Source organism: Pelodiscus sinensis, chromosome 7 (genome assembly GCF_049634645.1).
Source record: "Pelodiscus sinensis isolate JC-2024 chromosome 7, ASM4963464v1, whole genome shotgun sequence".
Taxonomy (NCBI): domain Eukaryota; kingdom Metazoa; phylum Chordata; order Testudines; family Trionychidae; genus Pelodiscus; species Pelodiscus sinensis.
Window position 1 is genome coordinate 64,883,055 of NC_134717.1, and position 26,539 is coordinate 64,909,593.

At 62.7% G+C, this 26,539-nt stretch overlaps 1 protein-coding gene across 1 annotated transcript in view; it reads left to right on the plus strand.

Annotated features, from left to right (window-relative positions):
- Positions 1 to 26,539, plus strand: part of PCBP3 (poly(rC) binding protein 3) — a 94,798-nt gene that overhangs the window by 47,086 nt on the left and 21,173 nt on the right. The window contains exons 3-10 of the mRNA XM_075934118.1: positions 7,334 to 7,479; positions 8,786 to 8,809; positions 9,671 to 9,703; positions 10,147 to 10,263; positions 11,887 to 12,018; positions 12,430 to 12,558; positions 15,082 to 15,156; positions 20,198 to 20,239. Of these exons, the coding sequence (XP_075790233.1) occupies positions 7,411 to 7,479; positions 8,786 to 8,809; positions 9,671 to 9,703; positions 10,147 to 10,263; positions 11,887 to 12,018; positions 12,430 to 12,558; positions 15,082 to 15,156; positions 20,198 to 20,239 (621 nt within the window). The 5' untranslated portion in view covers positions 7,334 to 7,410. The remainder of the gene's footprint in view (positions 1 to 7,333; positions 7,480 to 8,785; positions 8,810 to 9,670; positions 9,704 to 10,146; positions 10,264 to 11,886; positions 12,019 to 12,429; positions 12,559 to 15,081; positions 15,157 to 20,197; positions 20,240 to 26,539) is intronic.

Sequence of the window (26,539 nt, forward strand, 5' to 3'; positions counted from 1 at the left end):
CCCTGCCCCCCAGCCAGGGGCGACATTCACCTTCCTTTGTTTCTCCCCATGGGGGTTAGCTGGTCAGACAGGTTTGGAGCCCCCTTTGCATAATGACCAGACAGCAGAGGTCGTCACAGCTTTAGCAAGTTACCCCCACTATGTCACAACCCCAGAAATGGCGGTGGCGAGGCCGGTCCCCTCCTGGGGGGCACTGCCTCCCTTTCCAGCCGCCCCACGGGTGACGTGCCGGGGTACAGTCCAGACCTGTAGCCTGGGACCTGTCCCCCATGTCCAGGGCCCTGTCAGAGCGTGGGGGCACTGCTCTCGCCCCTGGCTGATGGGGCTGGGGTTAAATGGGACCCAGCGCCAGGGGATGGCCAGGGGCTGACGGGGACGGGGGAGCTGGAGCCATTGCAGAGGAGGCGTGAGTGGGGCCGGGGGCAGGGAACGGCCCAGGAGAGCCTGTGCCCTGCGGGGAGGCAGCGCAGCTCTGAACCAGCCTGGGTGACTTGAGTCACCTCCAGGGCTGGACGCCGACACGCGAAGAATGGCTGAGCCGTGTCACCAAGCCCGGCCCGTGTGGAGCAGACGAGCATGTTTCACAGCACAGGCGCGGGGTTAAGTCTTTCTTCACCATCCCGATTGGGAGAAACCTTCCGGGGGAACCCGCCCCCGTGGCTAAAACAGGCGACGTCCTTGCCGGGCCTTTGTTCTCCGGGATCGGGCTGCGGCGCAGGCTGAGGGCGCCCGGACAAGTGCAGCGTCTGCCTTTTGGCCGTGTGCCGGTGGCTCCTCTGGGCCCCACAGGAAGCTACTTCTCCAACCTGGAGACCATGCGCCCCCCGCCGCTGTCAGCTGGGGGTCTGGCTCCTGCTCTGGACGCTGGAGCTTCGTGGCAAGTCTGACGTGAGCCCAACCGAGGGCCGTTTTGTAGAGCACAGATCAAAAGGCTTCGTTTCTCACCGCCCCTGTCTCCCCAGCCGGGCCGGGGGCAATCCGGAGCCTTGGCTCGGTGCGATATCCGGTTGGGGGTTCGCATCTTGCCACGTTTTCATTCCCGTTCCACGTGATTTGACTGGGAGTTAAAACCGAGTGGCCCTGTGGCACCCCGAGTCACACAAGTAGCTTTGTAGCGTCCTGAGCTTGCGTGGGCACAGCCCACTTCCCCCGTGAGCCGGGAATGCCGGGAGACGGGAGAAGGAAGGGAGGCGGCTCCCGTCCATTGTGGGACTGTGCGAACGAGGCTGATGGACTGGGCTGGCCGTGTCCCAGGCGCAGCTTGCGATGTCACAGTGCGGTGTTAGAGGCAGGGAGCCAGGCTTTCCAATGCGCTATCCAGCTAATGGCTCTGCTCCGGCCCAGGGAGACAGTGGCGCCTTTGCAGAGGCAGGCCGGTTCCGCGTGCTCTGCAGCGGCTGGTGAAATGCCTCTGGAGAGCAGCTGCTCTCAAAGCAAACCCCCAAACACCCACTCCAGTGCAGAGAGGGGGAGGGGAGGAAAGGTCTCTCTGCTGCCGATCCGTCATGGGCTTTCCCAGGGCTGTGCTGGTAGGAGGCCCCCCCGTGCTGGGAAGGGCCAAGCAGCGGAGTTCCCCAAAGGCTGTTCTCCCGCGGCCAGAACGTGCCCTGCTCTCCCCCCACGGCTCCCTGCTGCTCTCAGGGCACTGCATGGGGGGACGTGCCTAAGATGGGTGTTCTGCGACATGCCCGGAAGGGTTCCTTATTGGTCAGCGGCAGAGGGAGGCGCCGCACCCTGCGCGGGAGCCAGGGATCCTTCCTAGCGGCTCTCTGGGCGCCTCGAGGCCACAAAGCATTGATCCAGACTGCTGCCGGCGTGCCTGCCCCACCGTGCCTCAGGCCAGTTGTCCCCAGGCCGGCCGGGCAGGGGTGTTGGCGCTGTAACTCCTGCCCAGGCAAGGGGGATGGCGGTCTGCATTCAGGCCTGCCTTCCCTGCTCACCGTGGGCTGCCAGGGCCCCTCCTGCCCCCAGGGGGCTTCCCAGGGGGACCCCACCCCTCTTTCCAGTGCTGGGTGCTTGCCCTCTGGGGCCCAGGGCTCAGCCCACGGGGGAAATCCCAACCTGCGGCTGTGGCCATTGGAGGGCTGGTCCCCAGCCCCACACCTGAACGCACAGGAATTCCTCTCTCCATGGCTCTTCGGGGTCCCCAGGGGCCCACGGCGCAGCCCCCCACAGGAATGGATCAGTGCCCGAGGGGCCCTCAGGAATGGAGCTGTGCCCGAGGGGCCCTCAGGAATGGGTCAGTGCCCGAGGGGCCCTCAGGAATGGAGCTGTGCCCGAGGGGCCCACAGGAATGGGTCAGTGCCCGAGGGGCCCTCAGGAATGGAGCTGTGCCCGAAGGGCCCACAGGAAGGGGTCAGTGCCCGAGGGGCCCTCAGGAATGGAGCTGTGCCCGAGGGGCCCACAGGAATGGGTCAGTGCCCGAGGGGCCCTCAGGAATGGAGCTGTGCCCGAGGGGCCCACGGCACGTCCCCAGCCCATTGACAGCCCAGCGCGGGTTCGGCTGTGGCGCCGGAATGGCTGGGCCAGGCCGCACCGTGAGAGCGAACGCAAGGTAACTGGCGCTGCTGGAGGTGCGCCTACGCCCGGGCCTGCCTCTGCCCCTTGTGAGCATGGCCCATTGGCCTGGGCCTCATGGGAGCTACCGGCCGTAGGGCGCAATGAGCCAGCAGCAATGGGAGGTTTCCCTGGAACCAGCAGCACACGGGGCCTCTGAAGAGGAGGCGCCGCCGAGGGGCTCTCGCTCACTGGGGGTGGGACCCGAGGGCGCTGCTCAGGAAGACTCGGCCGGGGGGCTAGGAGAGCTGGGGGCGGGACCCGAGGGCGCTGCTCAGGAAGACTCGGCCGGGGGGCTAGGAGAGCTGGGGGCGGGACCCGAGGGCGCTGCTCAGGAAGACTCGGCCGGGGGGCTAGGAGAGCGGGGGGCGGGACCCGAGGGCGCTGCTCGGGAAGACTCCACCGGGGGGCTAGGAGAGCTGGGGGCGGGACCCGAGGGCGCTGCTCGGGAAGACTCCGCCGGGGGGCTAGGAGAGTGGGGGGCGGGACCCGAGGGCGCTGCTCGGGAAGACTCGGCCGGGGGGCTAGGAGAGCTGGGGGCGGGACCCGAGGGCGCTGCTCGGGAAGACTCGGCCGGGGGGGCTAGGAGAGCTGGGGGCGGGACCCGAGGGCGCTGCTCGGGAAGAGTTGGCCGGGGGGCTAGGAGAGCTGGGGGCAGGACCCGAGGGCGCTGCTCGGGAAGACTCCACCGGGGGGCTAGGAGAGCTGGGGGCGGGACCCGAGGGCGCTGCTCGGGAAGACTCCGCCGGGGGGCTAGGAGAGCTGGGGGCAGGACCCGAGGGCGCTGCTCGGGAAGACTCCACCGGGGGGCTAGGAGAGCTGGGGGCGGGACCCGAGGGCGCTGCTCGGGAAGACTCGGCCGGGGGGCTAGGAGAGCTGGGGGCGGGACCCGAGGGCGCTGCTCGGGAAGACTCCACCGGGGGGCTAGGAGAGCTGGGGGTGGGACCCGAGGGCGCTGCTCGGGAAGACTCGGCCGGGGGGCTAGGAGAGCTGGGGGCGGGACCCGAGGGCGCTGCTCAGGAAGACTCGGCCGGGGGGCTAGGAGAGCGGGGGGCGGGACCCGAGGGCGCTGCTCGGGAAGACTCGGCCGGGGGGCTAGGAGAGCTGGGGGCGGGACCCGAGGGCGCTGCTCGGGAAGACTCCGCCGGGGGGCTAGGAGAGCTGGGGGCGGGACCCGAGGGCGCTGCTCGGGAAGACTCGGCCGGGGGGCTAGGAGAGCTGGGGGCGGGACCCGAGGGCGCTGCTCAGGAAGACTCGGCCGGGGGGCTAGGAGAGCGGGGGGCGGGACCCGAGGGCGCTGCTCGGGAAGACTCCACCGGGGGGCTAGGAGAGCTGGGGGCGGGACCCGAGGGCGCTGCTCGGGAAGACTCGGCCGGGGGGCTAGGAGAGCTGGGGGCGGGACCCGAGGGCGCTGCTCGGGAAGACTCGGCCAGGGGGCTAGGAGAGCTGGGGGCGGGACCCGAGGGCGCTGCTTGGGAAGACTCCGCCGGGGGGCTAGGAGAGCTGGGGGCGGGACCCGAGGGCGCTGCTCGGGAAGACTCCACCGGGGGGCTAGGAGAGCTGGGGGCAGGACCCGAGGGCGCTGCTCGGGAAGACTCCGCCGGGGGGCTAGGAGAGCTGGGGGCAGGACCCGAGGGCGCTGCTCGGGAAGACTCCACCGGGGGGCTAGGAGAGCTGCTTTGAAGCCCTGTCTTTACCCGGCTGCAGGAAGGCTCGTAGGCAGAGTTGGGCCCGGCGCGGCTCCCTGGCTTTGCAGGGCGTGGCGGAAGGCGGCTCCAGCAGACTTACCTTTGCCAGTGAGGAGGAAAAGGCCACTGTAGCTTTGCTGCCCGCTGGAGCATGAAGCGTGTTTAATTTAATAACGCTGATAAATCTCAGAGCCAGGAGCAGTTGGCTAACACATGACCCACTTTTTCAATCAATTGGAAACATTTACATAAGCGCCGGGCTCGGGTCTGCGCTTGCTGGGGAGGGAGGAAGGGCGCAGACTGCACTGAGCAGACGCCCCGGACTGGCTGCAGCTTAGACGCGTGCCTGGCAAGGGTTTGCTAGCCCCCCTGGCCGCGCAGGGCACACGCACAGCAGGTGCGTCTCATGCAGCTGGAGGAGGGCAGAGCGATGAGACCCGTCAGTTGAGCTGTGAGCCGGGCATTCGGGGCGGCCTTGTCTTTTCCCTCTTGCCCGGTGCGAGAGTCAGCACCTGGGTCTTTCCCTGTTGCTCTAGGGGTGCTGAGTGGCGGAGCCCTTGGTGCCAGCTCTGTTCTGCTGCATTGGGGGGTAGAGCAAAGGTATCCCCACTCCCCGCCCCTCCCTGCCCATCTGGGGGAGCGAGCATGTCCCAGCATGCCTTGAACCAAGGGCCGGGGAGGCCACACAGGCGGGCACCCCCAAGAGAGCCGTAAGCGCATGGCCCCCATGTGCGCTGGCGAAGTGGGGGCAGCTGATCCCTTGGGCTGCCCCAGGGTTTCTGGGTGCCCCAGGAACGTGCCTGCCACATGCTCCCAACCTCCCAAGTGCTTTTCTCCGCGGCATCCCTGATGGCCCCTCCTGGGTCCTGCAGCACGGGTGGCCCTGGCGGCCTTTTCCCGCTGCTCTGGAAGGCTGTGTGACGCTGACCCCGCGGCCGGGGGTGGGGGAGCTGCTCCCTGCCCCGGGTGGTGGGGCTGTCCTAATTAGCACGTCTCTCCTGGACGCGTGTTCCCGGATTCAGCAGTTGTGGCTAAGACGCCCTCCAGCCTGGGGCTGGTTTGCACGGGACAGGCAGTGCCAGCTGAGGGCGCTCCCGACAGCACGCCAGGGGCCCAGGGCTCTGCGCTGCCAGGCCAGGGAAGGCGACTGCTGGGTAGTCTGGAAAGGAGAAGCCTGAGCGGGGACATGACAGCAGCTTTCAAGTACCTAACGGGAGGGGGAGAGGATCGTTCTCCTTGGCCTCTGGGGACAGGACAAGCAGCAAGGGGCTTGAACTGCAGCCAGGGAGGTTTAGGTTGGACATGAGGAAAAACGTCCTGCCTGCCAGGGTGGTGAAGCACAGGGATAAATTGCCTGGGGGGCTGCGGAATCCCCATCCCTGGAGAGATTGAGGAACGGGTTGGACAGACGCCTGCCAGGGATGGTCGGTGCCTGGTCCTGCCGTAGGGCAGGGGACTGGACTCAGTGCTCTCCCGAGGTCCCTTCTGGTTCGAGTGTCCCAGGAGCCTCGGGCTGCCCTACAGGCATGTGTTGCGGCGGCTCCGGTGGAGGAAACGGCTGCCCATTCAGCCCTGCACTCTGCTTCTGGCCAGCGCCTACTGCCCCAGCCGCGTGGGCAGAGCCGAGGTACGGAAGGGCCGTCCCAAGAAGAGAAAGAGCAGATGATAATGGGCTCTTTGCTCTAGTGGAGGAAACTGCGAGCAGCAACGGCCGGCAGTCCGGCGCAGATTGGGGACGGGGAGCATGGCACTGGAGCCAGCCCCCTAGGGAGTGGGGCACGCTCAGGGTGGCAGTCCGGCACAGATAGGGGACAGGGAGCCCGGCGCTGGAGCCAGCCCCCTAGGGAGTGGGGCACGCTCAGGGTGGCAGTCCGGCACAGATAGGGGACAGGGAGCCCGGCGCTGGAGCCAGCCCCCTAGGGAGTGGGGCACGCTCAGGGCGGCAGTCCGGCGCAGATTGGGGACGGGGAGCACGGCACTGGAGCCAGCCCCCTAGGGAGTGGGGCACGCTCAGGGCGGCAGTCCGGCGCAGATTGGGGACGGGGAGCACGGCACTGGAGCCAGCCCCCTAGGGAGTGGGGCACGCTCAGGGCGGCAGTCCGGCGCAGATTGGGGACGGGGAGCGCGGCGCTGGAGCCAGCCCCCTAGGGAGTGGGGCACGCTCAGGGCGGCAGTCCGGTGCAGATTGGGGACAGGGAGCCCGGCGCTGGAGCCAGCCCCCTAGGGAGTGGGGCACGCTCCACTGTGTGATGGCTGCAGACGAGGGGCGTTCTGGGCTCAGGAAAGGGCAGCAGGGCGCTGCAGTGGACGGAGGGTCAATGTGACGCTCCCTTCTGGCCCACGGACCCATGGACGTGGATAGTGCCAATGTGACCAGCTGGGAGAAGTGCCCTGTGGCTGCTAGAGGCTGTCCTGGCCCCGCAGGACTTGGTTCCAGCTGCAGGTGGGGGGCACACAGCTGGGCCAGCTAAGTTCTCTGGCCCAGCCAGGCAAGCTCGGCACAGGAGCAGCGGAGCGAGCACAGGCCCCGGGGCTATTAGGGATGCTCTGGCCCCCAGGGCATGCCAGGTGCCCTAGGCCCCGCGGCACACTTCACGCTGAGGCGCCCAGCCCCAGGGAAAAGCCCGGCAGCCGGAGCAGCGCTGGGAAGCCAAGCTGGCTGGGTGGCTCCGCTCTCTGTTAGAAGGGAAAAGGCGGGAGGGGAAGCTGTGAACAGCTCCGTGGCCTGAGCCCTGCAAGCCCCAGTCAGCTGGCCCGGGCCAGTGGCAGGGATCTAACCCTTTGTCTGTCCCACCCCGGCACGCGCCCCTGCCTCGCCCTGCCGCGAGCCCGTGTCTGTGCACAGGCATGTTCCGCGCCTCCTGCTGCAGCGAACCCATGAGCGTGCAGCCTGGCCCTGGGCACTGCATTCGAGCGGAGCAGGCCAACCCTCGCCCGCCAGCCTGTGTCCAGCCCACAGCCACGTGTGAGCATGCTGCGTGTCCGTGTCTGGCCGCTGCCACCTCCCCGCCCTGGCCACGGGAGCAGCGGGTAACACCATTGGCTCTCATGGAGGGAGTCCTGACCGCTCTTCCTCTCTCTCCTGGCAGGTGACGAGTTTAGGGCTGGCTGGTCCTTGTGTGGCACCCCCCCCGTGACTGCCCACGCCTCTGCCGGATCACTCGGGATGGACTCCAAGGTCTCCGAGGGCGGCCTGAATGTCACACTCACCATCCGGCTGCTCATGCACGGCAAGGTAGTGAGCGGCCGGGCGAGAACACCCGGCCTCGGGGCATGAGGGTTGGGGGGTGGGGAGAGAGATTTCCTTTGCTTTAGGCTGAGAGAGAATTGTCAGCACCCTGTGCCCCTACCCCCCATCGGCCTCCCAGGGCTGCAGTCTTCCTGGTGAGGAGTCTGGCAGGTCCCCGTCTCCGGCCAACAGCACTTCAGAAGGTGTTGTCTCCTCCCCACATCGCAGTGGTGTTCCAAGGGACAGACGCTCCTCTACTTGCTCACTGCGGCCACACAGCCACCACGCCAACCTTTTCAGAGCGCCTGTTCAGAGAGTCCCAGCCGACCCCTCTGTTCGGAGAGTTGTAACCTACCCCTCTGTGTGGAGAGTCACAGCCGACCCCTCTGTGCGGAGAGTTGTAACCTACCCCTCTGTGCGGAGAGTTGTAACCTACCCCTCTGTGCGGAGAGTCACAGCCGACCCCTCTGTGCGGAGAATCACAGCCGACCCTTGATTCAGAGTCACAGCCGACCTCCTTTTCGGAGAGGCACAGCCAACCCCTCTGTTCGGAGAGACAGCCGACCCTTGATTCAGAGTCACAGCCGACCTCCTGTTCTGAGAGTCACAACCAACCCTCTTTTCGGAGAGTCACAGCCGACCCTCGATTCAGAGTCACAGCTGACTCACTGTTCGGAGAGTCACAACCGACCCTCTGATGGGAGAGTCACAGCCGACCCTCTGTTCAGAGAATCACAACCGACCTCTCTGTGCGGAGAGTCACAACCGACCCCTCTCTTCGGAGAAGCACAACCGACCCCTCTGTTCGGAGAGTCACAGCCGATCCGCTGTTCAGAGTCATGTCTCCATATTTTCTTTAAAGAATTACCCGCCTTTTATTTCCCATGTATTGTGTGTTTTGCTCGTGGTGCCATGAGAGAGCCACTGCTCCGTGGTAGGCTGCATTGTGACCAGTTTGTCCCGGAGACCATGCAACCACTCGGCTTCACTTTGGAGGTGGCCAGGCCCCACTCAGGAGAGTGTTTGCTTATGTGCAGCCCTGAACAGGGTGCTCTCCCGGATCGGGGCCACAGTTGGAGCCCACACTGATTACGTGGCGCTCAGAAACCAGAGATGAAAACCTGGTCAGGGCTGGGCCCCTGTGCATTTGGGGAACATGTGGGGCTCCCCCTCTGGGCTGCCAAAGTCATTCCCCCTCCCCCTCCGGGTCTCCGGTGACTGTTTGACAATTGCTCGGAGAGGCGCGTGATTACCGAGCTCATTGAGTGCACCGACCCCGTAATTTCTGTCTCTGTGTTTGGGTCTTTTACAGGAGGTGGGCAGCATCATTGGGAAGGTAACTATTCCTCCCGACCCGCGTGTAGAAATCCCATTGGCGGGACCCTTGAGCGTGTTCACGGTGCAGTCACTCCCGCCTGCACTCTTCCAGCAGTTCGGTATTGCACACTGCCCCTCTCACCAGGGCCGTGCTGTGGCTCTGATGCTCTGGTTGAATGGCCGAGTATTCGGGGTCTGAGAACGTTCTCCATACAAAACGTATCCTGCTACTGTCATTTCCCTAGCCGGTCGCTACCGCCGCATCGCTCCGGCGACTAATACTCCTGTTCCTTCTGGGGGTGGGAATTGTGCTCCCGCTGATTATCCAGTGAGGAGGAAGATTAGTCTCATCACAGGAGAAGCAAAATTCTACCCCCCAGAGAGCAGCATGGGGGATGCTGCTAGAGCCGTGAGGAGGGAGGCCAAGGTGTTTCTCAGGGCTGTGGCCAGCAGAAGAAGGGGCTGTCACAGCAAGGACGGGTCAGAGGGAGGGTGCCTGTCCCTCCACCCCAGGCCCTTGGTTAGTCCCACTCTTTTCGTATCGACTCGGGCCGGGACTGCGCTTCTGCCACGCAGAGGGACATGTAGAAAGGAGGCGGCTCCCTGTGACTGGCTCTCAGAATTAGCTGCGGGCTCTCTCGCAGACAAGTGGCAGGCTGGAGTCCGGGGAGTATGAAAAGGAAACGTCTCCGAACACTGACCCACCTCCGAGCGCTGGCAGGCCGTGGCGCCCGGAGAGGAGCTCTCCTCCCCGCTCTCCAGCCCTTGGCTTGCGCTTTCCCAGAGCAGCCTGGAGCTTTCCAGAGGGTGGGGATCGGGCAGGGTGCAGCCGTGGCCACGGCCGCAATTTCAATGCTTGTGTTTCTGCCTCTTGTTTCAGAAAGGAGAGACGGTGAAAAAGATGCGGGAGGAGGTGAGCCGCCCAGGCCGTGGCAATAATTGTAACGAAAGCAGCCCGGGGGGGGGCTAGTTAATGGCACCTCGGTACTTCAGCGGTAAAGCGATTGGCCCCGTTACTCAGACACGTCAGCCAGCTGCTGTGCCCTAGACTCGCTGTCAGTGGGTGCCGGGCTCCGTGGCTGTGTACTTGAGCCAGCGCTTTGCCTTGCGCGTTTGCTGTCCGGGCACCGTGTGTGCTTGTGCCAAACGCCTTGTGTGTTTTCAGGCAAGCCGGGGCCCGCCCCCTTGGCACGGCGGGAGGCCTGGGCAGCCCGCGTTGGTCAGACGGCAGGGGCGGCGCAGTGCTCCGGGGCACGCCCCAGTCCGGATCTGCGGGCCGGGAGCAGCTGCCGGCACGGTGGCCGAGCCAGCTGATGCCGTTGTAAAGGGCTGAGACAATTTGTCTTTTCTTTCCAGAGTGGAGCAAGAATCAACATCTCCGAGGGCAACTGCCCGGAGAGAATCGTGACCATCACCGGCCCCACCGACGCCATCTTCAAGGCGTTCGCCATGATCGCCTACAAATTCGAGGAGGTGAGGAAGGGCGCTTGGCGACATGGGGAGAGCCGGGGGCCGATTGCTCACAGCGCTGGGGACCCGCCCTGATGCTGCCTCGGCCGGTTTGGCAGAGCGAGTGCGGCCATATCCTGATAGGACCTAGCAGTCCTGGGTCCTGGGGTCAGGGGCAGCCAGAGTCTGCCCAGGCCCGAGTGCTAAGCTGGGGGGGGGGGGGGGGGAGGCGCCAAGGGTCACTGCTGGCGGTGCAGTCCGAGGGGAGGGCGATCGCTGCACACTGGAGACCCGCTGCTCCATGTGACGTGGTTCTTGCATGGCGGGTCTCACAGGGATTTACCAGGGACGCGGTGTGACGACGCGTTGGGGTTTTCCCGTCTCCTGCACCCCCGTAGTGGCACAGACAGACTCCACCAGCCAGTAGAATAGAGGGAGTTTATTGCTTCTCCAGGATACAGCACAGCACAGATGTCATCTGGTTCCAGGGCAGGCCTAGGATGCCTCAGCCCCCCTTGAGATGGGGGAGCCTGGGCCCCTAAATTCCAACCCCTTTCCCTAGGCTGTCTCCTCCATGCTCCCAGACAGAAACTAACTAACTCACATCCAACCCTGCCCCCAGCCAGGGCTCCACTCCCCTTCTTCCTGTTGTTCCGCTCCCTGGGAGATAACTGGTCAGACAGGTTCAGAATGCCCTTTGCATAATGACTCATCCCCTGCCCTGCTGGGCCGTGCTGCAGACAGCAGCCAGTGGGGGTCACTCACAGCCCACTGCCCAGCACAGCAACTAGCAAGGTACCCCCACTACGTCACACGCGGCGAGCAGGTTCTTCCAAGCAGAGGTTCTCCAGGACAACCTCACTGCATCGCTGCCTGCGCTGGGCAGGTCTGCGTCCGCCCCCCCTTTGCCGCACCAATCAGAGCCTGCTGGTGTCACGCCTAATGCGTATGCACTGGCCTCTGGTGCCTGGGCTGCCCCCCCGCGGGCGTGAGTGCAAACCGGCCGGGTCCAGCTGTCCAGGGATTTTCGATGCTGCACACGCACCCGCGGCTCATCACAATAGCTTTGCCTGTCCCCTCCAGCGTGTGTCCCTGGCCCAGGCCTCACTGTACCAGATCGGGTACAGGGCCCGGCTGGCCTGTCCGGGGGGGTGTTCCCAGTCTCAGCCCTTTCCACTACTAGCCTCCAAAGGAGCAACCCCCATGGCCTTCCCGCGCTCCCTGGCTGGCCGCTGGACCGGGGCGCTGGCACGTCACAGCCTCGCCTCTCCCAGGTGCTGCCGCAGGGTTTTCTCAGGCCAGCGGGCTCATCTCGTCAGCCCCCAGGATGCAGGGAATTAGCCCCGGCACTCTCAGCCTTATCGGGACGGCGTCTGCCCACCACACAGAAGCATCTGCCGGTTCCCTCCAGCATTCCCTGTCCCGGGCCGCTGGAGCCTGAGCTTAGCAGCACCCTCCCTGCCTCCCACTGGGGCCATGCAGCCGGGCTTAGACACGCCGCCCCTGCTCCTCTCCTGTGCGATGGGCAGCACGGTGCGCTCCCACGTGCAGCCTGGCGGGATCCAGCGGTCGCCTTCCCTGCCAGCTCTCCAGTGGGACGGGGCGCCTGGCCCGATGGTAAAGCCTGTTTTCCTTTCCCCCTCCAAGGACATCATCAACTCCATGAGCAACAGTACAGCAACCAGCAAGCCGCCGGTAACGCTGCGGCTGGTCGTGCCTGCTAGCCAGTGCGGGTCGCTGATTGGCAAAGGTGGCTCCAAGATCAAGGAAATCCGGGAGGTGAGGCAGAGCTGGGCCTGTGGCTCCCCTGGGAATGGAAACCGACCTTGCAGCCTCTGCAGCGGGCCCCCAAGCGGGCAGCCACCCAAACTGGACCCCTCCTGCGGGACGCCTGCCACGCATGCTGACCAAGGCGGGGCCCGTGGCTGTCCCATGGCTCTGGCCCCGGCCCCCCAACGCTGAGCTGGCCTGGCCTGGCCTGCCATTTCCACGCAGTGCGTGGCTGGCCAAGGCGGGAGGTGGTGGGCGGGACGCTGGCACAGCAAGCAAGCGCTCAGTACGGGGGAGGCGGTGGGAGCGTTCTCGCACCCCAGCGTGGCTACACGGGAGGGGGCTGGGGTGTTCAGCCTGGCAGCTGCGGTGCCTCCAACGTACTCTTCTTCCTCCCTCCCCCCTTCCCGCTTCCTCCAGTCGACAGGGGCCCAGGTGCAAGTGGCGGGGGACATGCTGCCCAACTCCACCGAGCGGGCAGTGACGATTTCGGGGACCCCCGACGCAATCATCCAGTGTGTCAAACAGATCTGTGTGGTGATGCTGGAGGTACCGTCTGTAGCAGTGGGGGTAGCGTGTGCAGGAAAAGCTCTCGGCAGCGCAACCCCGGGACGGCTGTGGCTGCTGCTGTTCACCCTGTTGCCGGCTCACAGGCGTTTCCTGGTACCATTCCTTTGAGCTGCTCGTGCCGCGGGCCTGCCCCGCCACCGCGCCCCGTTCACTGTCCCGCCGTGGAGGCTGAGGCTGAACCCGAAGTGCGGGGCGAAGGGAAAGCGCATGCTCCTGGAGATCGGGAATCAGGCGGAGCGGCAGCCAGCAGCTGAGCCATGGGGAGTCTTTTCCCAGGCGTAGGAGGCCGTAGGCTCTCTGCCTTAGCCGGAGAGGGACGCAGAGGCATCGTGCAGGCCTAGGGCTGCCAGGGGTCCCGTATTGACCCGGACACTCCAGTATTGTCGCCTCCTGTCCGGTGAAAACATTCAGCAAATACTGGACACCTACAACGCCCTACAATGGCCGCTATTGTCTGATTTTTCCCTGGCCAGGAGGCGAAAATCCTGGGTGCTTACCTGGTCCGCAGGGGAGCTGTCCGACCTGGAGCAGGGAGGCTAGATGTGGCCTTCTGTTAGGACCAAAAAGCCTCAAAAGCATTTCTTAAAGAGGCCACGCTGGGTTTTTTAAATTTTTAACTTTTTTTTGCTTAACAAATCTCGGGGGTGTTTTTTTTCCTCAACAACTTTGGTCTCTCCCTTTTTTTTTCCTCAACAGAATTTTTTCCCCAGTGTTTTTTTTGGGGAGGGGGGCCGGTATTTTTGGTTAAACCATCTGGCAACCCTACACAGGTCCACGCTGGGGCGTGGGGAGGGCCAGGCCCAGTGAGCGCTGGAAAGATCCCTTTGGCCTGGCCTTGGAAGGAGGGGTGCTGGTGCTGTGCGAGGACCGGGGCGAGGGGGTCACTGTGGTGGGCATGAGAGAGGGCAGGGATGAGCCTTGCGCAGGCTGAGCCGGGGGATTCTTAGCAAAGGGCCCGGGGCGGCTGGGAGAAGGATTTTGGCCGAGGGGGTTTGAAGCAGCAGGCAGGGCGCTACTGGAGAGGCACCGGGGCAGCCTGAGGCCGAATGGGAGCCTGGGCTCTGCGCTCATGCTCATACTTTCCAAGCCTGCCGCCTCTCCCCTCCCCGCCCCCGGGCAATCTCCTTTCCCCCACTGGGTGCTCCGGGTGCAACGCGGCCCGTCCCCCAGGGCTGGTCGCCAGCGTGTCTGGGCGCGAAGGCTTCCGCTGTGCAGGCCCCATGGCGTGGAGCAGCAACGCGCCGGCGTTCCAGCCTGGAATCCCACCGGAAGGGCCGCCCCCGGGTTTCTTTCCTGCCCCAGCAGCGCTTCGGTCAGCAGACAGACTCGGCCTGTGCCCGGCCCGGCCTTCCCCCCAGGTGGCCCCCAGTCGGCAAACGGCACCTGCTTGTGGCAGGGCGAGAAGGCAGAGGGAGTGTGGCACACGGCTGCACGGCGGCTCCTCTGTCCCAGCTCACTTGCTCCCCCAGCACAGTGCGGGTGTGTGCACGTGCATGTGTGGTCGGCTCGCACGCTTTCCACCGCCGCCCCCACTCAGTGGCTAAGCAGGGGACGTGCCCCGGGTCCCCAACACGGTCCCTTTTCGCAAGTGCAGCGAGATCCCAGGCCAGGACCCCACTAGCGGTATGGCCATTGCCTTTTAAACCCGGGAAAGCGCTGCCCACAGCGTGCGATCCACACGGCTGCTTGGCCGCAGGCTGGCGTGAGATGCCGCCCGAGAGGCGGGGCGATCTCCTAGTCTTTGTGGGACGTGCTTTGGGAGTGGTCCTGTCCCTGTGTCACACACCAGCCGAGCGTGGTAGTGTGGTACCACTGCACTGCACTGCATGGCCCATTGGTCCTGCGCGGATGCAAGTCACGAGGCCTTCTCTGCCCAAGCACCCACCGTGGAAGACTCCACGCGGTCCCAGCGGCACCTGCCCTTCTGCGGGAGGGACGTGAAAGTCATTTTCAGCAGGGAAGGCCGAGTGGCTCAGCCCTGTCACACAAGCGTCTCGCTCTTTCCAGTCCCCCTCCAGCTGTCCGCCTGCCACCCACGCAGCTGTGGGCGCCAGCGTGGCTGGCTGGTGGGAGCCATGAGCAAAGAGATCTCGGCGTGTATCCCCGACCCTTTCTCTCAGCAGCGGCCCCGCTGTGCGGCCCATAGCCGGCACCCCCGCGGCGGCCCCATCCCTGGGCACGGGGGTTCTCCAGCCAGGGCTACACTAGCCTCCCTGGGAATGCAGGTGCCAAGCCCATGGGGGTGGGGTCCCTGAAAAGGAAGGGCTGAGAACCCTGTAGTGGAAGGGTTCCCCTCACTTTCACAGGGGTGCCTTCCCCCTCTCCTCCCATTTGGGGAGGGCGTGGTCCCCGTCAGAGTGCTGGAAGGGAGCCGTGCAGGGCGGGGCGGTCGCAGCGCGTCGGGGGGCTCGTGGGGCGCGGTTGCTTTCTAACGCTCTCTCTACGCTGTTCCAGGAAAGCTGGTCTAATGTTCTCTCTCCCTCTCCTTGTCCCTTTTCCTAGTCCCCACCGAAAGGTGCCACCATCCCCTACCGCCCAAAGCCCGCCTCCACCCCTGTCATTTTTGCAGGTGGTCAGGTAAGAGCCGACCCGCTTGCGGCCTCCACTGCCAACCTCAGCCTTTTACTGCAGCACCAGCCGCTGCCCGTTAGTGCGCTCAGGTTTTCTCGCCTTCTCGCTTGCATGCCTCCATCCCAGCCGCATCGCGCCGGAGCAGCTAAACCGAAAGCTCTTTGCTCGACTGCTCATGCCCCCTTCTCCCCCCGCCCAGCCCCGTAGCTCCCGCGATGGGAGAGCACGCAAAATTCTTCCTCTGGCCAACACCAAAACCCCAGCGGGCAGCCTGGCACGGGCGTCCGTGCCTGCCAATCCGGGCGGAGTTTGGCCCCGTTAAGGCATTGGATAGCCCTTTGAAGTGACCCTGAGTGGCCAGTGTCGTCTACGGCTCCGCCCACACAGAGTTTTGCTCAGGATAATCATCAACCGTGTATCAAGAAATGCACGACTTCACACCGGCTCCAAAAGGTGAAGGGAGCGCTATCCCCCTGCTCTCCTTTCTAGCTTGTGCTTTCGCCTGGCTTCCCGAGTGGCAGGGGCTCTGGGAAACCCCGGGGGCCCCGCAGGCCCATTTGGTGCCCCTCCCTCGGAGTGGGGCTGGGCGCCTCGCTGCACCAGGTTAACCGAAGCCATTTAACTCGGTTTAGTTAAGCCAAGCTAGAGAGGAGACTAGGGGGCTGGAAAGGGGCTGGCAACGTGTGACAGCGCGTTGGGGACCCCCGACCCTGCACCCGTAGCAGCAAGATGGGATTCCACCAGCCAGGAGAACAGGGGGGTAGAGGGCACGGGCCCCTGATCCCCCAGTACTCGACTTACTCTCTTCCCTTCATGCTTCCCCACCCTCAGCCTGACCAGCTCCCAGGCCCTGCACCCAGCCAGGTGGCGTCTCCGCCTCCCTTCCTTTGTCTCTCCCCCGGGGAAGAGCCTTGTCTGCTCAGGCTGGGACTGGGTGTCTGGCCAATGCGCATGTGGGTGAGTCCGTGGGAGTCACACAGGCCAGCCAGGTAGGGACACCGGGTTACAAAGCAGACAGCCCCCCCGTGTCACACAAAGTGCCTCACGAAGCCACTTGGAGTTACAGCCCCGCTGCTGGCCAGGGAAGGGCCGTAAGTTAGGGCAGGAATTGGAGTCCAGCTTGCAACAGCACAGATAGCGCTTACGTTATCTATCTATCTATCTATCTATCTATCTATCTATCTATCTATCTATCTATCTATCTATCTATCTATCTATCTATCTATCCCCATACGCTCTAGCTAGTTATTTGTTCTTTGGGCTCCTAATGGAGCATAGGGCCTCCACAGCTACTCTAGCTGACCCCAGTAGCATCCCTGGTTTCCACGGGACTCCTCGCTGTTGCAGCGAACCGCTAACAAGGCGGGATTCTCCCAGTCACCAGCAATTCCCCTTCAAACCAGAGCGAGAGCCCGCAGAAAAAGGGGCCCCAAATCCCTAAAACACCCTTGGGTGCCCCGTTGAGCCCTCTGGCCGGATTTTCAGGAGGGATGTGCCGCTGCCGCAGGCTTTCCTGGCAGACCTGGGAGCCTGGCCCCACTGCCCTGCACTGAGGTGCTCCAAGGGGCACCCCGAGAACAGGCGTAGCAGCCGCTTGGGGTCGGCGAGGTAGCGTCCTTGGTGTGCTGCCATGACAATGCCCGTGGCCGGCAGACGTTCAGGCCCAGCACAAGCCCTCACGGGCGGGCCCACCGCAGAGCCATCGGCAGCCACCAGCACCTTGGCAACTGGGCGACTGCCGCCCACCCCTCAGCAGTCCTGCCGAGAGCTTTGGGTCCAGCTGCCGCGAGCTGTAACCGCTCAAAGGGAGAGCAAGACGGAGGGTGGCTGGTGGCTTGTTCCGGGGGAGTGGGCTCGGGGCACCCCTGGGGGCTGGCTGACGCACACTAGCCCTGCTCTGGGCCCGGGAGAGCACCCCTGTGTGCAGCAGGGCCGAGGGAGGGCAGGCGCTCGGCGGGTTGGCAGGGCCGGGGCCACCTGGGCACGGCAGAGTCCCTGGCTGCACCTTCGGCAGCTACTGTCCCGCCCACTCCATGCTTCCCCAGGCCACCCCTCGGAGCTCAGCCGGCACAAGACCTACGAGGTTCTCTAGCCTGGGCCCCTCCTCTGAGCGGTGCCACGTGACCGCCAGCATGACAGCAAGGGAGGGCACCAAGCCACGGTCCCTTTGGGCCATGGGGGGGCTGGGAAGTTGTAGGAGATCAGCTCAAGGTGCATTGTGGCTTGCAGTAAGACTCCTGTGTTTAGTGATGTGTTTCCGGTGGTTCCCATGTGCATGCCAGTGTCTGCCAGCATGAACGCCCAGGTGCTTTCATTGGTAGCGCCCCCGGGTTCTCTTGGGAGCGGCTGGCCCTTTAAAAACAACGACTCAAGCCAAGTTAGTTTGTAAGAACATGGATTTGCATCTGTCCAAGGCTCCCTCGGGCGTGACTAAGTGTGTGGGTAACCCTTACAAGATGTCAGACGCCGCAGGGAGCCAGGCGACTAAGCTGGGCAGGAGCAATACTACGCGTCTTGCACCGCTTCCCACGCACGCGCGCTCCTTGCGGAGCCCTGGGTGGAAGCACGTGGTGCATCGCACACCCTTGTGCTCAGGGGCCGAGGAGCATGTGCCAGTGGCCTGTGCTCAGAGCCTGGCCGTGTACACAAAATGATAAGTTAGAGAACGTCCTCAGTCTGTTTCCTTGCGGGCACTAGCCCCTGTGAGGACACAGCCCAAGAGCCTTGACCAGGAGAACCAAACCTTTGGTAGCCGTGGGCATGTGTAAGGCCAGTAGAAGGTGTTACCCGCCCCCCCCCCCCCCCCACTTTGCTGAGTCAGAGGGGAGAGTTGCTGGTGGCAGGAAAACATGGCTTGGCTTTGTGTCTGCACGTACCATTGGCCTTCGCTCTGCCACGCCGCGGCTGCGTGTGAGCAGCGGTGCAACTCACCAAACGTGCCGAGACTTTCCCTTCCTCGCTGCCTTTCTACTCTCCCTTTGCCAAGCATTTCCCACCCTGTGCCACGGGCTTCGCCCGAGAAACGTCTGAATTTCTCAGAGAGGTTTCCTGCCCCGTACGCCCCTCGGCGTTGGCTGTGAGCAATGCTCGTGGTCAAAGGGATAGACATAGTGTCCAAAGGATGCTGCGAGATGCCGGGGAAGAGGCGAGAGGCCAGGGGGCACCAAGCCCTCGCACGCAGAGGCTGCAGCTCTCCCCACTGCCCCGAGCCTGAACAGAACCCGGCCTGCCGCTGCTAAACCCCCCGGCACCGAGTCCGGGCTCTCTCCGAGCAAGGGGCCGAGGCCATGGCCAGGCCCGAGCAGCGAGCCCCAGGCACTCTGCCAGCGAGGGCTTTGAGCACCCCCTTCGGACACTAGGTGGAGACTCCTCGGGAAATGGCTGCCTGCTGAATCCGTACCAAGGACAGAGACGTTCCCTTAGCCCTGGGCCTCCCGCTTTGTAGGGTCAAGGTTATGGCCCAAAGGCTCCCAGTCAGCGGCAGCGTGGGGGCATCCAGGTCCCACTCCCTGAGACAGCGAAGCGGGCTCCAAAGCCCAGCCACACTGTTGCAGGTAGAGGAGTGTGACTTCCCTGGCTAACCTCCCGTGGCTGCCGGCAGCTCGGAACCAGGGCGGGGTCAGAGCCCTGGGGAACACTGGCTCTCCAAAGAGCTGCCGTAGATCAAGCGACGGCCACATTTGAGGGGATTGACAGCTCGGGCAGACGGACTGCTCCAGCTTGCCACTGCAAGGGCTCTGTCGCGGGGCCCTCCCAGCCCCGGGCTGCCCAGCGACGTCCCCTGGGGCTGCAAATGCCGCCCCTACCCCACTGGAGACAGCCCCGGGGCAAGGGCGGGCTTCTCCCCTGGCATAGCTGCTGCCTCGGGGGGAAGCGGAGGGCCTGGGCCGAAGGGAGACGCCTCCCCTCGGCAGAGACAGCATCCTTGCCAAGAGCTGCAGTGGCGCAGGCGCGCTGGAAGTGCAGGCAGCCCCGTGCCGCAATCCTGCCCTACACGATCGTCCCTTCCGTCCCCACCCAGCGGGCCTCTGAGCGCCCCCTGCACCTCGCCGCTAGCCCCCTCCCACCTCCACCGCCGTGACGCAAGCTCTTCCCTGAAACCTGCCCTGCCCTGCTGCTGGGGCTGCCCCCTCAGGGGCTCCTGCTGCAAGTCCCGGAGACTTGCCCTTCTTCTGCAAGGCAGAGGGAGACCAGACTCCCTCGGAGCGACCCCCCCTGCTGCAGGAAACTCCAGCCCTGCAGGGTCCTGCAGCAGGAGGAGACTTGTGAGGTGGGTCTGGGAAGGTCAGGGCTTCTCCTTCCCTGGCCTAGCGGCTCGGGGGTGGGGGGCAGACCCATTTCCTGGCACCTTTTGGGTTGGGGCCCTGCTTACAGCCCCGTGACATTTCACATGTGGGCAGCTGAGCCCATTTTCAAAGGGCCTGGCTGTGAGGGGGATCCAGCGGAGGGTGGACTCGGTGGGGCCCTGCCCGTAACCGCAGCGTTCTGCCAGCAGCGGGGCAGGGAGCCGGGAGCCGTGTGACAATGGGGTTCTGCGCTCGCCAGCTGCTGCGGGGTATTATGCAGCTCCCTGGGCGAACCGCTGCTCAGAAGCCCTCCGGGCTATTGGCCCACTGGGCTCCAGGCCCGGGCAGCAGTTGTGCCATGCCTTTCCAGTGCTGGCCTCTCCTGAGGCCCCTGTAGTCCAGAGGGAGGCGCCTGGGCCCTCCAGAGACCGTGGGTTAAATGACGCCTCGTGGGCACAGCGCTGCTCCGGGCAGGTGCTGTGTCCGGGCGAGGCGTGCCTGTGGCAGCGTGGAAAGGGAGCAGCAGGCAGAGGTGCTGGGCTTGCCGGCGGGGGGGGGGGGGGGGGGCGATGCCAGGGCCCTCTGTGGAGTGAGAGGCGACCTTCTCTGGCTGCGTCGATCCCTCAAATGCGTTTCTGAAAATCGAAGCGAGGCTTCCCCCCCTTCCCAGCGAGGGGGGGTTGGGTGGAAGCTGCCGCTGAGACATAGGGCTTAGCTGCTTACGCCAGCCGCGCCTAATGGCCTCTCCCTTTCTTTTGCAGGCCTACACAATCCAGGGGCAATACGCCATCCCACATCCGGATGTGAGTTTTACCCTCATTTTTCTTATACCCATTTTACTCTTTTGTGTCACCCGCATGATACTTTTGATGACGACTAATATTAATATTAGCCAATAATATTAATAGCGGCTTCTCAAAGTAAGGTCTGTGTGTCGTGTCTGTAATACCTTGAGTAGCCTTTCAACCTGTTAGCACTAAACTTTGTTACCAGTGAGGACTTGGCCTGATGCTAAATTATTGGTGGTGTTCAGTGCTATCCCTTCCCGAAGGCATACGCCTGGGCTGCAGTTTGTGCCTCAGAGAACGGTCATGCCAGCCTGTTCCCTCTCTGTCCCACTCCAGGGACTGAAACACAAGCGAGGGCGCGGCTGTCTCCAGGACGTCGGCAGGCAGTCTGTCCCCGGGCGTTCTCTCTCCCACTGCCTGTCTGGGAGTGCCGACTCCTTCCCCCATTCCCAGCTCTCGTTCAGACGGGCGAGAGATTGTACAGTCCAGCGGTTCTGCGTACAGATGCACGTGGGCCCCGTCACTGGGGGAGGGAGGGCATGTCGCAGCCACTCTCATTGGCCTGGCTCACGAGCAGCACCCGCAAGGCCCTGAGAGCCGAATGTCAGTGCAGGGTTCTGGGCGAGTTGGGGTCTAGCCGGGAAGAGAAAGGGTCGTCCTGGACCCTCTCTGTCTTCCGGTGAGGGTGGGGGGCTGGGTCTGTGGAGCTTAGCCTTAGTGGGGGAGGCGGCAGAGGGAGGAAAGAAAGCAAAGGCGGCTCCATGCCAAACTCATTCCTGGCTGATGCTCGTTCCCAAGGAGATACCTGGGCGCAGGGGAGCGGGCGGAGCGCCCTCCGCATGGCTTGTGTGGAGCCCCAGCAGACATTAAAATGTTTCCCCGAGGGAGGGCGGCACCGCCCCTCGTGTGGGGGAAGCCGGGAGGAAGGCTGAGCAGGCATTTCATCCGGGGCGGGGGGTGATGCAGGACAAGGCGAGGGGAAAAGGGGCAGCCGCTCGGCCTGAGAAAGGGGAAGGAAGAACTCTGGCTGCACGGCTCGTGGGGAGCCAGTCGGACCTCCGGGGGGGGCCTCTTGGCCACAGGTGTGCTGACCCAGGTGGGGCTTTTCAGCTCATGGGCTTCCATCGGCCCTGCTGGGGCAAAGAGGAGGCCAGGCAGAGCGGCCTGTCATCCACACTGGCCCTGAGGCCTGGAGGGCCCTCCCAGAACCGTCACATGGCAGGACAGCACGGGGCAGCTCTCCACTGTGAGGGGCTATCCCCAGCCCTGCTAGGGGCACAGCGGGGGCAGCAGCGCCTTGTAGCCACGGACAGGCAGGCAGAGTTAGCTCAGCTGGGCGTATGGCACTCCCTGTGGGCCCAGCGGGCAGAGTAGCTCAGCTGGGCGTATGGCACTCCCTGTGGGCCCAGCGGAGCAGTGGGGGTAGCCCCCACCCCCCCGTTTCAAATGGCACTCAAGAGGTGTCTGGAGGGGCCGGCAGGCTGAGTGGACCTGAAATGGCAGGTGGCCCCACTGCAGCTGCAAGGGGGACGTGGCAGGGAGGAGTCACTGTGGGGAGGAGTCGCTGCAGGCAGTTCTTTCCCAGCAGCTGGCTGGAGGGTCTGGCCCGCTTGCTCGGGTCTGCTGGCCACCGTATTTGGGGTTGGGAAGGAGCCAGAATGGCAGAGACCCTGTGTGTGTGTGGGGGGGGGGGGGGGGGGGGGGTTAGGTCAGTGGCAGACCCTCCGTGCTGTAAGGTGCAAGGAGCCCAACACACAGCTGAGAGTCCGTTACCAGACTGGGAGGCAAAGGTTTGTGCCTGCAGAAAGTGCTGGATGCCAGACGCCAGACCAGCTGATCACAGTGGGCCTGTCTGACTCTCAGGTCCGTCAATTAAGCGAGCCGGCCCTTTGCTGCATTGACAGAGGGGAGGGGCCCCCTTGCAGCCAGGGGTGACTAGACCAGCACAAAGGCCCCTTCCTTTGCCTACAGTGGCCACGCTCCACCTGCCTCTTTGCACATATAACCACCACTGGGCGGATTTGAACCAGGGACCTCTGAAGCTTGAGAGGAGCCGCTACCCGCTGAGCTACCAGCCATCTGGCACCCAGCCCTGCTGTAGAGGTCTCTTGAGCGTAGCTGGTGCTGTGCACTAGGTGCCAGTGAACCACACTAGGTATATGGGTTGCACCTGTGCAGGCCCCCAGCAATGCAGGGTGCGCTAGCCCGAGGGCCAGGCTCCATGTGCCAGTTTGCATGCGCAGGCCCCCAGCAATGTACAGGGCTGCCAGCTGGCTGGTTTTGAACTGGACAGTCCGGTATTTGAGGGCTCTGTCTGGGAAACAAATTCCCCCCCCCCCCGTTCTCCCCGGCCAGCCCCGCTCCCCCCGACCCCCTCCCGGCCAGCCCCACTCCCCCCGACCCCCTCCCGGCCAGCCCTGCTCTCTCCGACCCCCTCCCGGCCAGCCCCGCTCCCCCCGACCCCCTCCCGGCCAGCCCTGCTCTCCCCGATCCCCTCCCGGCCAGCCCTGCTCTCCCCGACCCCCTTCCGGCCAGCCCCGCTCCCCCCGACCCGCTCCCGGCCAGCCCCACTCCCCTCCCGGCCGGTCCCCCCCCCCCCCCCCGATTTGAGATAATGCCTGCTTGTCTGCGGGCAGGTGCATTCTCTGGGCCGCGCGGTGTGCTTGTGTGACGGACCAGGCCGGTCTGGGCACAGCTGAGGGCGTCTGCTCAGGGCAAATTGCTGAACTTCGGGGCTCCTTACAGCCCCCAGACTGGTGACCTCTCCAAACAGGCCACAAACCAGTCCCACAGAGCGCTTCAGCTGCCTGTCTGAAGCCTCACGAGCAAAACCCCTCCGACACCCCAGCAATATCCGTGCCTCAGATGGCCCCGGGCCTCATACACCGGTGGGGGGGGGGGGGGGGAGTTCTTAGCACCCAATCCCACTTACCCCGAACAAGTTCTGTCCGGTTCCAAGAAACCATCCACAGATCCCTGGTCAATTTACCCTTTGGACCTTACCCACAAATCACGCTGAGCCAATCCTTTAGCATCTAACAACTAGAGGTTTATTACCAGAAGAAAGAAAAGCCTGAGAGAGAGGTTGCTAAAGTATCATACATTACATGCATCGAATCTCTCAGTCCTCGATCAGGCTCTAGCAGAGATGTTACAGCTGCTGGCTTAAGGGTCCTTGTTGCACATCCTAGGATCAGGATGGGTCCACAGGTCTTTCCGGCTCTTCGATCCCTGCACTGCTGCCTCTGGGATGAAGTGCTGAGCTGAGAACCAAAATGGAGTCCACCACATGGCCTCTTTATACATCCTTCCTGGTCTCTTCTTGGCTGCAGCAGAACACCTGGCCAGCGGCCTATCCCTGCTGGCAGCTCTCAGGTGTCTGCCCTCATGCTTTAGGTGTGTCCTTGGCCCATCTTATGCCATTGTCCCACAGGGTCCCGCTAATTAGCATGTCCATAGGCCGGGCTCTGCCCAATGCTCAACCACATTCAGAGAAATATTCAGTATCCACACAGACTACAGATTCCTACCTACACACACAGACATTATACACTCACATAAATAGCGTACACAGGATCAGCAGACTGTAAGCTCCTATTCAACATTCCACATGGCCCCCTTTTATACCATTTTGGGGGCCAGCACCCCCACCTATGGGTGCAGCCATGATCTGGCTGCTTCCCTCAAATTCCAGTAACGTGACACCCCCAATGCAAAATTGATGCAGGAAGTGATGCCAGTAACATCACTGAGGGCATCACAGGCTTCCCCATGCTTTGGCTCTGGGTCATCACATGTTCTAACCCAATGGCAGAAACAACAGGACAGAGCTGAATGAGAGTATGAGAACCCAGTGTGCCTAAAATAGGCTTCATTATTGCAAGGTCTGCCCTATTGACAGCCATGTCCTTGCCCTGTCTCACCAACCCAAGGTAGAACTTGGTAAAAACCACAGCTACTAGGATCTGCTTCTGCGGCATGATCCATAAGTGTGTCAGGTGATTTTGCCCCGAGCTGAAGAAAATAGTGAATTTATCCAGGCCAGCTCTGGCAACTCTCTGAACAACAATTAACATTGTGCGAATGCAGGTATTCTCATCCCAAATCGTGTAGGCATTTTTGCACTTAGCCACGAAAACAAAATGGTGGTGCGCCTCAGTTTCCCTTTTCACACAGGACCTTCTGTCTGGAAACTCTTTTGTCCTGTAAGAAGTTCCAAGACCAGTTACAAGTGTTAACAATGAAATAGCAAGATCACAATGTCCTTTTACATACTGTCTGTCGTTTGGTACATCTCCGGACAGATTACATGGTACTTCCATAAGATCATGCACATTGTATATCTTTACATTTCTCTGCAACAATAATACATTGGTTACCAGAATTAACATCAGTAACAAGAACAATCCTATCTCAGGTGTATATTGACATTCTCCATCATGCCCCTTCTCTGGCTCCACACCATTGTAGTTTTGGCCCTTCAGGTTCAATCTGCAAATCTTCTTTGCCAAATCAAGTCCTGACCCTCCCCCTTGTCCTCTGGGCTCCAGGCCTGAAACCTCTGGCCTGACCAAGACAAAGGGCTGGCTGGGTGTGACTCCCTGGCTCACAATGGCCCTGGAATTCTCCCCCTTCCCCCACTCAGTGGGGTAACAGCAGTGAGCTGTAGACTCCCAAGTCTCTCCTCTGTCCCTCTCTAACCTCTGTTTCCACATGGAACCAGATATCAACTTCCCTGATTGAGTATGAGTGTCCACCGTGTCCAGAGATGGGAGCATAACTGCCATCTCCTGCATACTAGATAGAGTGACCACACAGCTGTTCTGCTCTGCATACTTAACTACACAGTCCTTCTCCTGAATCTGAGACACTAACTTCCCACTCTCCTCATCCACCTGGGAATAATCCTGTACACACTGACTTCCCAGCAAGCTGGTCACACACAGTCACTTGTTCATCAGACTGCTCCAATTCTCTGGCTGTTCCTGCCTCATCTGGAACAACCCTCAGTCCCTCCGAGATCTCTCCAACACCATCCACACTGGGTTTCCCTAAACCCAAGTCAGTGGAGTCACTGTTAACAGACAAATTCTGTCTGTCAGGCACTGAAACAAGTGCCTCACACAACAAGCGGCTGCCTTTTACAGGCAGAGCTTTCTCCTGAATGCCTTCTCCAAGCCAGGCATTGTCTCCTTTCTCTGTTACTGCAAACTGCTTGCTACAAGCACTGCCAGGACTCTCTTCCCCATGAGCTTCCTTAAGCAACACTTCACCCTTCTCTGGCTCTGCAGCAGCATTGCTCTGCTGAGCCCCGACCAACTCCTCCTGCAATTCCCTTACTCCCTGAGTTATCTCTGGGCCCTCCGGTGGATTCACAGATACTCCCTTCTCAGGCACACAGACAGACTCACAAGAGACAGGGTCCGAGGCACCTTCTCTCCCTTTGCAGCTCTCTAGATGGCTGTAAAATTCCACACCATCATTAGGCTCCAGAGTTAACACACCCTCATTCTCTCCTTGTGCCTGGGCTAAGGGGTCATCCTGGTCCCATAGAGTCACTCTCCCCTCTTCCAGCAACACAGCAGCATCAGGCACAACATCAGTGTCACCCCTGTCTGATCTCTGGGGTTCTGGCACGACACTGCCTGGATCTACCCAAGTCATAGCATCCTCCTCCCCAGCAGACACAAACTTAGAGCCACCTCCTTTCTGGGCCTTCTCTGTATCCAGACCCAACTCTGGGACAACAGCACTGCTCTCCGCCATCACAGGCTGTGGGGCACCTTCCTCAGACAAAGGAAGAAACTCTTCCCCACACACAGACCGACAACCAGAGACAGTTTCTCCCTTGTCCCAACACCCCTGGCTAATTTCAGGCAGACAGCTAGACACTGAGACAGCTTCCTTTACTGACCCATTGCTACTTCCACCAGCCAAACTGCCAGCCTGCACACACTGCGCTTCACACAACTCAATTTCAGCTTGTGCAGGTTCAATTCCACACACCTCACCAGCCACCAACTCCTCAACTAAAACTCCGCTCTTGCCAGCCACTCCAGACTGCCCCAGAGAAACATTTCCCTGATTTCTGGGCTCTTCCTGCCCTGGTTCTGATTCCAGCCTCACCTCTGAGGCATCAGACAGGCCCTTGGGTCCCACACTCACAGGCTCACTGCCCCCCTGCACAGACACACAGCTATCTGCCACAGGCACACATGTAGAGACACTTTCCCCTTGGTTACAGTAAAACTGACCAGCCCCAGAAAACTTTCTCTGATTTCTGGGCTTTTTCCGCCCTGGTGTTGATTTCAGCCT